We start from the raw sequence: 16,972 nt of genomic DNA, 5'->3' as shown, positions 1-16,972 counted from the left end.
TTCAGAACAGGCAAAAAAAAGGAAGAAAATGCTTGGTTGCCACAGGTGACCACCAAAGGCAATGCTGGTCCATCCACAGCCCTCTTTGGAGTCCTGGGCAAAATTTCTTATTCCTCTCGGTATCTTGTTTTCCCTTTTCCACCTTATCTGGCCCTGCAAGTCTCCCAACTCCCCTGGGGAAATCTCTGCTGTGTTTGGGCCAGGAGCTGGGCAGATATTTTCTCTCCGGTCCCCTTGATGTCACCCACATTGACGGGTGCTGTGGGGGACACTGCCCAGCATTTGGGGACAGAGAGAAGCAGATGAGGCACAGCTTCTTGTCAAGCTGTTTTGCCTTGGAGCTGTTGGTCTTGTTTTGCATTTTGTGGAGAGGAATAGACTCTTTGGAGCTTGGGTGTGAATGGCAGCACCTTTCAGGCTTGAAAGCAAGAAGCATTTTGCATTTCTTGAGTTATCTGCTTGCAAAAATTTTCCCTTGTATCTTTTATGAGGCTGTTATTTATGTAAACAGTACAGAGTCTGGTATACAGGACCCTACCCTGCTCCTTCATGGTTTACAAACAGCCTGGGCATAATTAGGGCATGCAAGACATGCTATGTACACATCCCGCAGGCATCACCTTTCAGCCCGGTGCTGCTGCTGAATAAAGCTGGCCACTGGCTTCAGAAGGTGAGAAATGTCCCCCTGGCCCAGGTTGTCCACCCAGCCCCAGGCTGTGCTGCAGGGGCTGCAACAGGAAGGGCTGCTTTGGAGGCCTGGTTTCATTTACAGCCCATTCCTCCAGCAGACCCACTTTCTCATCCCGTTGTTAGAGGGGACATCTCCGTCATCCAATTGCAGCCTTGGATTTGCCTCATCTCTTTCTGCACCTGCAGACACAGCATCTGCGACCCCCTTTGGCAGCAAGTTCACCACCTGCACCTGTAAAGTTTTTTTTTGCTGTCTGCTTTACGCTGACCTCCTTTAGCTTTGTGTGCCCCCAAATCCTGGTGGGTGTTTGGCTGCGAACCCAAGTCAGTGGCTTCAGAGACCCACTGGTGACGGCTTAGCATGTCCCGGTGAGTCTGCGGAGTGCAATGGATTGGCTGTGCTTGGGAACACAGCTGGGTACCGGAACCCCCCCATGCCTCAGGGCTGTGCCACTCCTTTGTGTCCCCTGAATCAGTGCCTCTGGTCCTGGTTGCTTATTAACAACCCCTCTATATATCTGACATTATACTTCCTGTGACCTAGTTACTTCACTTACTTTCCTTTACTCCATGTCACCTTTTTCTTCCGATTGCCCTGGCTCCTCCAGCTGATCCACTGCAGAGAGTGACAGATGTGGGAAGTTCCCCAACAGCTTCAGCTGCAAAAAGAGCCACAAAGAAATCACTGAGCTTCTCTGCTACACCTTCATCATCCTCATCTGCCCCTATACCCTTGTCATCAGAATTCCCACCAATTTCCTAGCTGCCTTTGCAGCTTTGGTATATTTAAAGAACCTTTTATCAGCAGTTAGAGTGTACTTTGCAAGGCAATTTATGGATTCTTATTTTTAGCCCTATTTACTTCCTGCTTAATTGTGACCTGACATGTTTTATGGCTTTCCCTCTTTTTAGACCACTTTGGGCTTTGGGAGCATTACTGGGCTGGGGAAAAAAAAAAAAAAAAAAGAACGAGTGAAGGGTGAGGGGGAAAAAAAATGGGAAAAATTAGCATTTGATGACTTTGCAGTTGCCAGACTTGACAAATGACAGTCCTCCTCTCACAGGAGTGGCAGATGAACTAGGCTTGCCATACTTGCCTTTCTGAGGTTTGTGGTCCTGGGCTAATGAACCCCAAATTTCAAGCAAGATCCTTTTTCCCTGGGTTGTCCCTGGTCCAGTCACCCTCCTGAGCCTGAGATGAAGCCACGTTGGTCTCCCCAAAACCAGCTAGGGACAGTGACTTTCACTGGGCCATCTGCCTGATTGCCTTCCGCCCTCACCTGAGTTTCCCTAAAAGCTCTCTGTATCCGGGCTTTCTGCTGGAGAAGCTGTTCCTAGCAAGGAGGGCAGCACTTCTCACTAGAGAAGAGGCTCCTTTTCCCTTACCCATGTTCCTCCTGTTGGAAGGAGCACTACCTATCATTCATCTTGGAAACAACAAGCCACCAAAGCCAAAGGAAGTACAGAAGAAGTGAACAGTCAAGCCCTTGGGTCTGCATTGGTGTCTTACCTTCATTGCTCACTGTTACTTGTTCATGCCTCCAGCCTGGCACATCACACTCAGGATCTATGTAAAAACAGTCTCATAAAGGAAACAAGAAGGGGTTTTTTGGCAGCAGGTAACCAGAAAAATGCAAAACGCTTCCTGCTTTCAGGCCTGAAATGTGCTGCCTTTTATATGCGAGTTTGGGTGTGGGCTTCGCTGCGGTGCTTGGGCTGGCACGTGACATAACTCCATACGAGCGTGTGTTACAACCATGCAGACCTCTGGCCCCGACTCATTCAGCATTTTCCAATACAGCCTGTGCAGATGTGCTAAGAAATCACTCCAGTGTAATTTTTGGTCAGGACAGAAGCAGGTAGCAGAGTCAAGTGGCAGCATCTTCCTATGTCTCCGTGGGTTACTTGCCAGCAGGACACCCTGTATCTCAGGGGAGCAGCTGGATGGGAGATCCCAGACATGAAACGAGTTGTGGCAGTTCCTTGCAGCCTTTCACCCTGTGTGCAGACATGTCCTCTCTCACACCAATGGGTGAGGGTCTCACTCAGCTCCCTTTTCCATGTCCAGGTGGATTTTGAAGGATGGGCAGATGAAAAAAGGCAGAAGCCAAGCAGCAGCAGTCATAAAACACCACAAAGAGCTATTATCCATGACGGTATTTCCCAACAGAATCACACATTGCTAATAGCCAAACAAGTGAAATAGCTGAGAGTTTGCCCTTTCGGTACAGAATTCCAGTCCAGATAAAACAGCAGCCTTTGAAATGCTAAAGAGTAGTAGGCTTACAGTGGTATCTGATAGCCCCTCCCCAGCTCACCTAAATGAGAACTGGTTGCAGTTGCAGAAATTAGCTTTGAACTAGAGCAATGAAAACTCCTCTGCAGCTAAATGACGCAAACACCTGACTATTTTTGCAGCTTTTATTATCAGTGGCAGCAAATGTCTAGATATCACATCCTCAATAAACTTTTACTGCATTAAAGTTTCATTTATCGTTGAGCTTTCAGCTTTATTTCCAACCCCTATTGCTTTGCAAAAGAATGAGATAACACTTAACAGCCTTTTCATGTGCTTCCTTAGCAGGCTGCTCTGGCTTGTATTTTAAGGATGCTCTGCACTAAGCTGATGGAACCAGGCAACTCACCGCAGTGAAAGACCCTGATGTGTGGGCTGTAACTCTTGATATAGAGAAATCTTTTTATTAGACTGCACACATAACATGCAGGGAACATCTCCTTCACCCAGGGAATGGTGGGAGGGGACAAGGCTCAGAGAAAAAGAAGGGGGCAGCATGCACGGGGGATGTGCATTAAGGAAACTCTTGGGGAAGGGAGCTGGTTCCTCTCGTAGGGCTTTTCCTGCTGGAGGATGGTGAGGGCCTTTCCACCTCTTTTGCTAAGGCTGGCCACCATGCCGTGCTTTGTTACTCACGGGTGAGTACTCCCAGAGGTAAAGTCAAGAAGATAAGACCAGATCTCTCCCACCCTTTGAGTAAGGTACCATGAACAGCTAAATCCAGGCAGCCCTGCTTGCACGGAGTAAAGGTTGATTGTGCATGTTGGGATGCACACAGCCAGCGGAGGGTGGCTCCGGCCACCGGACCCTGGCCTCCTACAGAACCTGCCAACGGCAACAACAGGGAGACACTTGCACCTTTTCTCACAAGGCTACTTCTGACCAGCTGGCCATTGCAAGCAGTTCACAGAAAGCTGGGTCTGTCTCCTTTTGCTGGAGAAGCCACGTGTGAAAGACCAGGACTGTTCAGTTCCCTGTTTTCAACCACAAAACTGGAGAGTGGAGCTGGTTTTCATCACCAAGAGCACTGGAACAACTCACCCTCATAACCTCTACAGGCACATACGGTGTTTTCTATCACTTGTCCCCAGACTTGTCATTTAAGCAGAAAGACACTTTTTTTTTCAGCTGTGAGACATTAACGGACCCATCCACACAAAGCTGCCATCACGGAGAGCAGCTTGTCCAGCATTTTCAAAGGAGACCCAGCTGCACGAACTACCCCATTCCCACCAAAAGCAATCACAGAAAATTGGTGCCACCTTTACAACAATAAACATTTTAGCTTCATCAGCATTTAATAACATTTCTGATCGAAACCTCTGAGTGAAAGCTGGGTGCTGATGCAACCAGTGTCTGCACACTTGCATCTAAACTCTGCACAAGTTTTAACGTAAAATCATCTCTACATTTGTAAAAAAAAAAAAAAACAACCCACTAACAACAACGACATAAGAAAGCCTTGTTACTGAGAAACAGTAGTATTTAATAGCAAAAGTTAATCTGTATATATAAAAAACAAACCACAATATATAATATGGAATTAAATGATGCTTTAAATGAACTTAACCTATAAATATATGTACATATTTGTGCATATATGTATTATATATAAGGATATGTTAATGCTAGTCAATAGATTATGCACACTTAGTAAAGTATGGAAAAATGTGGATTCTTTTATAGACAGATTTATTGAGTAAATGTAAGGAATTAAAAAAACCTCCAAACTTAAGATTGTTCAATCAAACCACAAGGAGTGCAAGAGCAAGAAAAGCTAATGCTTTTCACAGGAGCTGAGGATATATAATCAGTGTAGTTGTGCAAGACGGAGAACAATAGTGTTTGTTGGAAGATGTTTCTTGTCATTGTACTGGGAAGGAAGGCTGCATAAAAGGTCAGACAAGTACCATTGTCTCACACAAGGCATGTCAGCAGAGGTCTGAACTGAATGCTTTCAGATAGGAAATACTGGTGGGTTGAGGAGGGGAAAAAGACTGTATCTGATACAGTACAGAGAAACAGGGCAAGTTCTCATGAAGAACAGTTTTGATCTGCCCAAAGCCATGCAGGCTGCCTGTAGCTGAAATGCAGTGAGCAGAAATACAGGCAAAGCTCTGCGTGCTGACGTTTTTCAGCTTCACACATACTGACTAGGCCATCTTGCAGAAGGACTGAAAAACAGCCTGGTTACAGTCCTGGTAACGTGGCTACGCTCACTCTCTTGCCAACATACTGGCCTCCTGAAAGAAGTCTAATCTTTGTCGGAGCCCGTTAGTTCTTCCACAGGCAAAGCTCTGCGTGCTGACGTTTTTCAGCTTCACACATACTGACTAGGCCATCTTGCAGAAGGACTGAAAAACAGCCGGGTTACAGTCCTGGTAACGTGGCTACGCTCACTCTCTTGCCAATGTACTGGCCTCCTGAAAGAAGCCTGCTGGTTCTTCCAGAAGTCCTCTTCTCCCTACCCTCTGCTTCACTTTTCCCCTATTTCAGAGAGCTGTCCATGATCTCTTTCAGTCAGGGGTCTTCCTTTAGTAAATCTTCAGAGAATCTGGGGTTATAGACTTGGCTGTCTCTTCTGCTGAAGTGACTGCATTGGTGAGAGGCTGTGAAACACTTTGGTCTGACCGTTGTCGCGGTGGTTGTCATCCTACTGCTCTCGTCGCTTAGTATCTGTTCTGCATCCTAAAGCCCTCGGGCTCCCGTGATATTTCATACTACAGAGAATTTAGACAAGAAAAGAAGAGAAATAAAGAGTAGGTCTGGGTCAGAAAGCTCCTTTCTCAGAACGCTTCGGCATGCAGCACACTGCACATGACAACCCTCTCTGTGTGACACACACTGGCCCTCAAGGAAAACCAAACAGACTGATTTTCATGAGGGAAAAGTTGACACCATTGGAAAGTTAGAAATGCCCAAACCCATGTGAATCTGATCAATCAACTGACTAAAGAGATGTTTTTCTTCTCTTAATTGGCAGCTTTTTAAAAGCGGAGGGTTTTTTTATACATCAGGTTTCTGTGTTGCTTCTATCACGGTTTAGACCTCAATTCTGCAAAACATGTAAATTACATGTAAATGTAAATTACAATTAAACAGGTGTTCTTCACTAAACACAGATAGTTTCTTGCACCACAGAGGTGGAGTTAAATTGTCATTTAAGCAATATTTCAACAGACAGTATGCTTCCTATTTACTCGATGCATGCAGAACTCAGCAAATCAATCCTATCTCAGTGTATCACTTCTCAAGCCTCACTCCCTCTGCAGCTCCCTGGCAGAGTTTGAGGATAAAACAGGCCATTTTTTCATAACACACTTTCCAGCTATGACATGCCTCTGCTGAACAGGCCACCCTGGGCCATATCGACGCAAAGCTGTGCACTTCACCCCTCTGCAATGCTGCAGCAACTGCAGAGGAGTTTGCTGTGAACGAGGCAGTGGCAGCGTGGGTGGGAGGACACCGACGCTCTGGGCAGCTCTGCCAGCTTAACCTGACTGCGAATCTTGCACGAGGGAAGTGCCACTGCAGCACCTCTCGACTCTACAACCAGCTTTAAAGCAGCGGAGGTTATAACAGTTACTACAGTAGCTTTGGAAAGGTCTTCACAAGCTGGGTGTTGATCTCTGTCTTGGGGAATTTTTTTGAACTGCAGCTAGTTATTTTGTTGATTTTATACCACTTTGGCCTTTTTATACCACTTTGGCCTTCTAGATCAAGGGAGGGTGGACAGAGTGGAGTTTAGGTTTCGACAATGTCTGTAGCCCACAGCGGTACAGTTCAGAAACACAACCCCCATAGGCCTGTGTAAAACACTTACCACATCATCATAATCCTGCTCCAGAAAATGACCCCTATTTGAGGAGCGCATCTCATATGGGTTGTTTGGCTGATATCCTGGATTCGCATGGCCAGAAGTGGTCTGGACTCTGGGGAACATGGTGGGCTGTCTATCATCAGAGGTATTTTGCTTGGAATATCCTGACTTAATCAGGCTCTTCTTCTCTGGATCTTGTTTGTGTTTGGCTCTTCAGAGGAAATGAAAGAACAAAGAAGGTTTTAAAGGACTTTTCAGTGTGCTTTACTTATTAAGCCCAACTTACTGAATCGCTTGCTCCCACCGTATTTTGAATACTCAGTCCTGTTCTGAAACATGCAACAGATTTTTGTAGCATACCTATTGCAAAACTTTTTTGTCCGTGACAGAGTGCAAAGTTTGGCCTCTTTTATCATAGATGGGGCTAAGCTACTAGGAGAGACAGAGGGGGACTTCGGCCCCTTTCAACAAGTTCCTAGAGTGAAGGAGTTTCTTTGATCACGGCTAGCTCTAACTGACTATCCAGAGGACAAAATAAGGCATTCATTAGGCCCAGTTAAGAAAAGCTGCCCTTGTGCCTGCAGCCAAAGCTGGACACTCAAATGATGCATTTGAGTTGCCTGTGATCACAGGTACAGATACACACATAAAATGTGTGTTTATTTATTGTGTGGGGAGAAGTGCGGAGGCGCAACTGCAATTGAGAATTTGACAGAACACTGCAAATAGCAAGCTTTAAAGAGATGTTTGGCTGAAGTGCCACCTGTATTGAGCTGAAAGGGGCATGCCAGACCTTGAGCTGAAGTGCCACCTTCAGCATCCTTCTTCAGTCTCATCCAGATGCCATATGAGTACTGACTAAGGCAGGATTAGGATTAATGAGTCAGGTGTGTATTTTGAATGTCTTGGCTGAAGCTTTCACGGTCAGAGACATAGCAAGAGAATAAATACTTCTGGGGAGAGCACCCAGGCAAAACCACATGCTAATGGCTACATGACTAAAATGAGCTTCTCTGCCCAAGTAGGCATGCAACCACATTCACAGCCCTGCCCCTCTCTAAATTTCTGCTTCGTTCTCTAAGAACATGCAGTGATTGCAGCTTCTATTCAATTGTGATAAATAATCTTACCTTATTGAAACAATAGAGACTGCTATCACTAAACTCAGGATAGTTGCTCCAAACACTGTACCCACAATTATAAGGATGAGTTCACTATCTGGAAACAAACAAACAAACAAAGAAGAAACAGCAATTGAAAGCTCATGGTAAATATTGCAAAGACCTGTATCTTATTAGGAAAAAAGAAGAGAAGGAAAGGAAGATAGATAGATAGATAGATAGATAGATAGATAGATAGATAGATAGATGTTATTAATTCCCAGACTCCTGGTTCTGTTTCAGTATGACTGTCTGTGGACACAAAACATATAAATGTAGGAACAGATCTGCATTAAAGACCCTCTCTTCTGGATGGTTATTTTGATCCCGGCTCAGGTTCCTAATCTCATGCACTGAATGGCTTCACACATAGTTGTTCCAGTAGAGCTGAGGGACAGGAACAACTGAGAGGGCATAGGGGTTGCTTAAACTAATATTGCTGCTAAAATATGTAGTTAGGTGTCAAATAGGTTCTTCACATGATCTAGGCATATAAAGCACATGGATTTGAGATGTTTGTTGTGTGGGACTATGAATACTGCATAAATATTCAATATCTGAATAAATTTTTGCCAAGAAAAAATCATTTTCACTGATCTTGCTGCAGAACCAGCATGACTAAGGGAGAAAGACCTAGATTCTGCATATCTTCAAGGGAAGAAGACCTGGATTCTGTATATCTTCCTTCAACTGTGAATGGAACTGCTACTAAAACCTAGTCTTAGTTCTGCATAGCTATGGTAAGAACAACAAAAAACGGAGAATTGCGTCCTGCAGGGCATGATTTCAAGATAAGGGTACAAAGAATAAGACAGCCTCTTCAGCTACCCAACCTTACTGGCGGTACCTACTTGAGGACCCCAGTCTGGATTTATGGGTCTGCCATTCAGTATTCTGAATGCTTATACTGGAGATACACAATATGAAACCACCAACGGTGCCATTACCAGCAGAACAATCCAGCACATTTAATCATAGGAGCATACAGTGGGACAACAGGGAAGGTGATTTCTCAGAATAACGTTATGCCAAATGTGTGTAAAATATCCTTGTTCAGCGCATTTTTTACATCAGTACTCACCAAGTGCCATATGAGGAAGATGAATTTTGGCATTTATTATTAGCAGGTCCCAAATTTGTGTTTAAATTCATGATGTGTTGATTTTGTGCTGATTTAGCATTTTTATTTGCTTTATGAAAAAGGCCTTAAAATCCCCAAAACTTTCTCTAGAAAAATATGTTCCATGTGATGAAAAATATCCTTCCTGCCAAACATTTACACCTAGCAAGATTCTCTGTGCTGCACTACACCTGCTGTTATAGCTAATCTTCAGAACTCTTGAAGGTCTCTTATCTGCAAACGCAGGTATGTTAGACATGTAAAAGTTTAAGAATGTAGCCGTGTGAGAGTCCAAAGGACCACGTGAGGATATGTCTTTTGCTCAAAGAAAGACAAAGGAGTTCTGAGAAGAACCATAACTGTTTTTCAGTCTGCCTTTGACTGTATTAGGTGTTCTGAGTTTTGGCACAGGCAAACACTAGAAGGCATGAAGAATGCCTTCTCCTAATCTATACGATGGTGGAAACTGAAGAAGGTGCAGCAAACAGACTCAGAAAAGGGAAAAAGCTTTGGAAGTCCAGTCTAGCTTGTCCAGATCATTACAATTTTGGGATAATACATTCAGGGCCATCAGCTCTTCATCAGTATAGAATACTAGATACACAGTGCTTGCTTGCAAGGTAAAGCACAAACAAGAACCAGTGCCTGGATATCAATGCAGAAACTTTTCAAATGAGAGTAATGTATGGATGTTTTAACACAGGGAGTGATTAATTACAGGAGAAACTAATCCATTAGTGGTGCTGAGTTCAGAATTACATGTCTTTAGATGAGGAGTAAATACTTTTCTATCAAATAACTTGGGTTGGACTAAAACCCACTGAGCTTAATGCAGAGGTCATTACAGGAAATGCTACTGTCTGTTTGAACACGAGTTTCAAGAAGGATTTTTCTTCTTTTAGTGAAATTTTTCTCCTTTTTTTCTAACATTTTCCTGCTATCAATACAGGATGCCCTAAAGGGTATTACTTGTTATTTTTGTTATATCTCAGTCAGATTAAACATTACTGGGTATTTTTCCATGCTGTAATTAAGAATCAGAAATTCTTGTGCTTACTGTTCTTGCAGTTCTCTCCGGAGTAGCCCACTGGACAACTACATGAGAGAAAAAAGGGGAAAAGAAGAAAAGAAACATAATGTCATTAAGCAGATGATCACAAAACAATAGTATATTTCCAACTTTTATCGGTAATTTCTCTACAGGGTGTGTTCATTACAGGTTTCCTCTTCAGTGCTAACTTAATATTGAATGGCTTAGCTTCACTGTTACAATAAAACAATCTGAGGTTTTCAGAATGACTGGTGAGCTGGGCACTCAAAGTTTCAGGTTCTCAGCTTGAAAAATGTTAAAAGGGCCTAATTTCTCCAAAGAACTAAGCCCTACACCTCTGAAACACTTAGAATTGCTACCCACTGACTTTATCAAAAGCCTCAATATAAGGCCTATAATCACAGGCAACTCCTTGTCTTCGTTCCACACTAGTTGCTTATATTTAAAATATATTGACTTCACGATAAGAACTTTTCAGTGTGTAGCAGCAGTAACTACAAAAAGAACTGAATTAATCGATATGGGGAGTAAGATCCTTCTGCTTCTCTGTGGGAGTGTAGCACAATCAGTCACCTACTCAGCTTCACCCGCAAACAACACTGCTCTGTTCTAATCCTGAGCTGACAGAAATACCCGCAGAGGGAAAACCCAGGTGAAATAACATAGGTCTGAAAGTTATCAGGAAACAGAGTCCCCACTGATACCAGTAGAAACGTCCCAGGGATTTGAGGCAAATCTTGCTCTAATGCCTGTTGCTTACTAAATGCTTCAGCATACCACTTTCCATGGCTCAATTACTCTGAGAGAATAATTTATGTTTATGTGGATGACACACAAAATAAGCGTGAAGCTGTTTATCCTCTTCACTGACTCACAGCTGATTTTGGATCTCCTTGACTTTCCTCTGAGGTATTGTGAGTGCACACCAATGGCTAATGCCCAGCAGTTAAAATGCCATAACTTGTGACACCATGGGAATTTGTCTACCTGCAAACCACCCAAGGCACCTCTCTGATTCACATAGCTGCAGGCTGTATACAGAAGCTGCAGGCTTCTGTATTGAGGGTGACCCTGTGTTAGATGTTCTTTCTCTGATTCACATAGCTGCAGGCTGCTCTTCTGTATTGAGGGTGACCCTGTGTTAGATGTTCTTCTCCCCTGTCTTTGCCTAGAATACAGGAACTCAAGAAAAAGCTGAGTACTCACGGTACACATTTTTCTTTCTTCTTTTCAAAGTTAGGCAAGCATTTGCATATTGGAACCCCTTCTTCTTTTGCACAGTACTTGTTTTTTTCTTTAGAACAGTCTTTACTGCAATCTGTATTTTTCAGAGGGAAAAAATACAGAGTGAATTGAAAATAACCCCCAGAAAATCAACAGAGGAGAGAACTTCACACCCTCTTCTGTTTGTTTGGTTTGGGTTGGTTTTTTTAAATTATTATATCATTGCACTGTAAACACACATAGTTTTGTTACATGTCAAAGTATCAGAATGGCTTTTTTAGGGCTATACCTGTGTAGAACAGAAACTGAAATACAAGAGCACATAATTAAAAGCAAACACTCTTTGTTCGAACCATCCAGCTTCATCAGAATAGAAATCTGGCTAGACTGCATCTCACATAGGCAAGCAAAGACCTGCAGTTTGATCTCACAGCAGATGACTCTTATCACAACTGGTGTAAAACTGGATCAGATTTAGCCAGGTTAGGGGTCACAAAAGACTACACTGGATCACATCTCACTGGCCTTTATTGTAGCCAGCTTTCATGGTTTTATCATGAGTGCTTGCAATATTTGTTGTTTTTCTTAAAATCTCATATCTTAGACTTTTTCTGTAGTGTGAAAATTTTAGTTTTCATAAGAAAATAAGATATGTCTCAGGACTGTGGAGGATAGCTAAAATATCAATAGCATGCTCATTATAAGATTCAAAACAAACAAGCAAAGAAAACCCCAACAATTAACAGTTCCTAAAACCCACATAAATCATTCTTCCCACAAAACCCTGTCTAAACACAAGTAATGCAACCCTAAAACTATCAACAAGGGACAGAGCTTGAACAGATTGTGGTAGCGTGTCATGAGACTTCCAGATTTGTCAGTGTCCCCATAGCTGCCTCCAAGTAGATTGTGGGATTTATTCCCAAAATATGTCCTAGCAGAGAAGGCTGTGAATATAGGAATCAATTTGTTCCATGCTTTACCTATTTAAGTTTTAATTCTTACACAGTTTAACAATGCATTTAAAGAGTTGCCCGCTCACTGGTTTCAGTGATAATTTTCTCAGGTTTTAGTAGTTTACTGGAATAGAATTAGGGATGTGTATAAAGTAAAACATAAGAATGTGTTTCCGTGGCTTTCTTAGCAAGACACGCATTCCCTGATTTTCTGAGGTCGGCACATTTGCAGAGGCACTGAGACAGGGAATAACCAGGTCAGCCTTTAAGGTACAGGTAAAGTAGCAAGGTTCTTACCTGAACAAGAACGATCATCCCAGGCTGTTTTTGAGTAATCTTTTTTGCATATGCATTTTGGAAACATACTTTCATAGCACTCTGTGGTGTTAGCATGACAGTTAAAAGCAGCACAATAGCTTGTAGCTTTAAAAGAGAAAAAGTCAGGAAGCAAACTGAGTATTAATAATATCATTTCAGAGAAAGCAGTCCATTTGCTCAGTAAATCATAAACCAATTATTTAGCAATTCTGGAAAAAAAAAAAAAAAGGTAAGTCCTTTTTTGGAGACATCGGTATTGCAGGTGTTTGGACCGGCCCTTTCTTTTTCCTTGCTCTTTACCACTTAAGGTCCTGTTTCCATCCCAGCTTCTGACCTTCTGTTTCTCAGCCTCCTACAACTGCCTTCAAACCCTCCTCCCCCCACAGTCCATGAAGAGGGATACTTCATACTCTGAACACTGAATTTCTGACTCACGTTAAAAAAAACTATAGGAAAACCCCAGCACTATTCCCTTAGTTATTTCCACAACTGTAAGGCCCAGATCCCATACAGTTCTACATAGTTATAAATGTTTATAACATGCGGCTCATTTAATGAGCAATATTAGTATGATGTTTGCCCAGCACGTTGCTCTTCAGATCCACGTCCCGGTGGTGGCAATGGTTTACAAACCCCAGTGCTGGCATACGGAATTGGGACATAATTGCACTGGGGCTTTGTGAGCTCTCAGGTTTTTTGTATTTCCCCCTCACATTTAGGACTAGCACACAGGAAATGTCATGAGTGAGGTGGATACAGTCACCCTCAGGTGGGCTTTGCTGGACATATAAATGTTCTAACCAGTTTTGAAGATAGGAATCTGTTTCTACCAATTATTTACTTCTACAGTAAGGAATTACATACCTCTGTACTGAGAGACATAGGATGAAGTTTCCTGTGCTCTGTTTATTGCAGAACTAACTGTCTCATTTTCTACACCTGAGTTCTCCGTAAACAGGTTTATCACTGTTACACTTGTCGGAAAAGAAGATCTGTCTTTTTTTTCAAGTCTGAAAAATACAGATAGCATAATTTTAAAGTCTCACGTAATCTATGTGGATAGCAAACTAGATGCAAATACAAGAGAAGACTTCTGCCAAACTTCCCTCTCTCCCCTAGCTTCTTTAATCCCACGAAGTAGGTAGTTGCTAAGACACCTGAAAATTAATTTGTGTCTTGCTTAGGAATATATTAATAGCCATCTTTCCAGTAGATCCAGATGTAAATTAGTAGCTGGTAATCAAAGGCTGTTGGATTTACTGCTAACACCATCTCTCATGCAGATGATATTTTTTTACTGGGCTAACCTCAAGCCAGCTGCAGTATGGAGGACCTCATCTGTTAGACCCTAACTTTCGTCTGCTCACACCAGTCTGTGGTGCCACCCAGGCATGACGTGGAGAACACGTCCTGAAGTGTGGTGAGGATAATTCAGGGTACGACCACAATGAATTCAGAAGGGTTGGTGCTGACGGCATGCTAACTGGGTTGGGTTCAGCTGGAGAGCAATCTCCCTGCGGTGAGGTGGAGGACAGCAGTGACTACCCCATTCTTCAACTGAACTTCATGCTGCTGGGATATGCGCACAAACATCTTTAAGTGGTAGATTGCTGTAAGGTTTTAAGGTGTCACTGTGCCCCATGTGTCTGTCACAACCACTCTGGTGGAAGCTACTGCCCTCACAACTCCGCTTAACTGCATAACTCCTGGGGTTCACTGAAAGGGTTTACACCGCTGTGTGTGCTAGCATGCCAGGCTTTGCTTGACGTGGATTAACGAGCACTCACAGAGAAGCTGGCAGAGCTCTGAGGACAGTAACCTGTAACAGATGGCAATGGGAAGAAAGGGACACCTTACAGTGTCCACCTAGACCAGCAAATGACCTATTCCTACAGCTACAGACACCAAAGCCCATTCAGTAACACCTTTGCTCAGCCAGCCCTCAGGAGAGACCAGCAAATGCACAATGAGATGCAGTGAACTTCTGTAAAGAGGGTGCTCCTTAAATTAAACTGGGACTCCAAGCTGGATTTGATCAGAGGAAGCTCAGAGTTAACCGTTACCATTTCAGAGACATGTCAGATATCACAGGGACTAGTGCTGTATCCTACATGGTGCTACGAGTGGGAGATCCACTGTGAAGCAATCTCAGCCAGCCCACTTCACAGACATGCTGGAATTCCATGGATAAAAATGGGGCCAGCATGCTAGAAACTTCAAAATACAAAAAGAATGCCCTCATTTAACAGGAGGCGTGGTGAACTGAATTCATCCCATACCCTTTCTTGAACTGAGTACTCCATGGGAAACAGATTAAAATGAGGTATGTGTGAAGCACGCACTGTGCAAAAACCAAACTGGCAAACTTACTGAACTTCCACAATGACAGTCTGCCTAAAGCTTGTTAAACCTTTGAAGGCATCCTTAAACTGTAAAAGATAAATGAATTGGAGTTAAAGGCGAGCACAAACACAGACCAAAATCACATGAAGCACTGACGCTTCAGCTGTAAAGCTTTAATCCAGAACATGCTCCTAGAGGCACAATTAAAGCAAGCTGATCTGTCACCACAACTCTGCAAGTTATTGTAGAAGAGGAGTAGTGGGGTGGTGATGTAAAACAAGGAATATAGGACAGCAGTGGAGGGATGGAGAGACACGAGCTGAATGAGTGTCAGGCAGTGTGTTGGGGTTGCCCGGTTGGATAAAGATAGATATTCCCTTGCTCATCACTTAAAAGGGCATCTCTGCGGTACCAACCTATGCACAATTAGAGGGAAGAGGGAGAAGTAAGCATCCTTACATGTGGCGTGTGTCCCTAAGATGCAGTGAAGTGTGATTGTCAGGGACTGATCTTATGGGGAGAAGCACAAGACTGATGAAAGCACTGGGGGTTGTATGGGGTCAGCAGAAAAGTCACTGCTCTCCCTCATCCCGTCTGAAGTAGGGAACAACTGGTGAAGGCAACTGCCACACAAACAGGAGGCCCCATGAGAAAAGGACAAAATGTCTAAGTCAACTGAAATGAAAGATAAACTATCTTTCTTTATAATAAGAATAGTTTTTTATGTTATTTTCACTTCTGAATACTATCACATATCTATTCTAGTGCTGCATATCATGCATGTCTGTAGCCATGTGAAAATACGTTGGATAAAAAAAAATGAGGAAAATATTTTTTAACGTTCTGGAGGGATAATTTTTGGGTTACTTTCTGATAAAACATTCACAGGAAGCAATATAATGACATAACTAATTTGATAACCTTTTTTGATTAGTTCTGGTGGATATTTGGTGTCTATTTTTTATCAGGTGCCTGGTAGAGCTGTATTCTTCTTCTTCCTTACTTCCAGAAACTGCCATAAGCAAATCAACTTGTTTCAACATGGCAGTATAAATTAAACTGTTCATCTTATTTTTCCAGAAAATCCATTGTAAGATTTTATCTATAATCATAAAATGCTCAAAACATGTAATACCCATTTCACTAATAGCGTTAAAATACTAATACTGGTACGCTTGTGGAAGGGGCTTGATAATTGGGTATTTAAACACAACTGGACAGCCATTCTGAAAAGTTTGTGCTTTGTGAAAACAATGGCTTTCTTTAAAACTATTTTCAAAGTTCAGTTACTCATACCACTGAGTATTACTGAGCCCTCAGCAAGCAGCAGAGATCAGAAACTAAACAGGTGGGAAAACTTGACTCAGCCCATGGTTTCTGAGAGGGAATGGTGAAAGATCCAGAGCAATTTATGTGAGAAGTTCCCAGAAATGGCAGTAAAAATGCAGATACTACTTATTGGTACATCACTTCAGCAAGCAGTATGCATGTACTCATCTGAAAGCAAAGTTTAAATCTTTTATGAATAGATCTAGCTTAGTGTGAAGGACTCTGACAGAAGTAGATTTCTCAAGTGAAACTATCCTAGGCTCCACATTAAAGGCAGTGTGTATCCCCTCTGCATGACATTCAGAAAAGCATTAAATATACAGAAAAGGTTTAAAAAAATCATCACTCACAAAGTCTGTTATATTTTGGAGCATTTCTTCATACTGCAGAGAGTTTACATTTAGAACACTATCGCTGTAAAATGATTTCAGTGTAATGGCCCCTGGGAATATTTCCCCTGGAACGAGAACAGAGAATATTAATTAATTAGAAATCATTCAAATAAATCAGGTTTCACCTTAGAGTTCTCCAGCCTTCAGAGCTGGGGAAATACAGTGCAGAAATCAACCAGTACTACTCTTCATATACGGGAGGAATCATCAGGGGACAAATGTTCGCTCAGCCAATTCAGCCACAATGGGGGACTGTCATGGTTTAACTCTGGC

The 16,972-nt window shown here is 42.7% G+C and overlaps 1 protein-coding gene across 1 annotated transcript; it reads right to left on the bottom strand.

Annotated features, from left to right (window-relative positions):
- Nucleotides 1-5,655: 5,655 nt before the first annotated feature.
- MUC13 (mucin 13, cell surface associated) lies at nucleotides 5,656-16,764 on the bottom strand (the record flags this gene model as incomplete). Its single annotated transcript, XM_010146441.1, has 9 exons — nucleotides 5,656-5,706; nucleotides 6,810-7,017; nucleotides 7,937-8,024; nucleotides 10,144-10,181; nucleotides 11,344-11,455; nucleotides 12,615-12,740; nucleotides 13,500-13,645; nucleotides 15,006-15,064; nucleotides 16,658-16,764. Coding segments are annotated over 9 exons (935 nt in total), but the record flags the coding sequence as incomplete, so codon positions are not given.
- Nucleotides 16,765-16,972: the final 208 nt, after the last annotated feature.

This window comes from Eurypyga helias, unplaced genomic scaffold (assembly GCF_000690775.1).
Source record: "Eurypyga helias isolate BGI_N326 unplaced genomic scaffold, ASM69077v1 scaffold45730, whole genome shotgun sequence".
NCBI classification, from domain to species: domain Eukaryota; kingdom Metazoa; phylum Chordata; class Aves; order Eurypygiformes; family Eurypygidae; genus Eurypyga; species Eurypyga helias.
The sequence above is the reverse complement of the archived record's forward strand: the minus strand, read 5'-3'. Positions and strand labels throughout refer to the sequence as shown.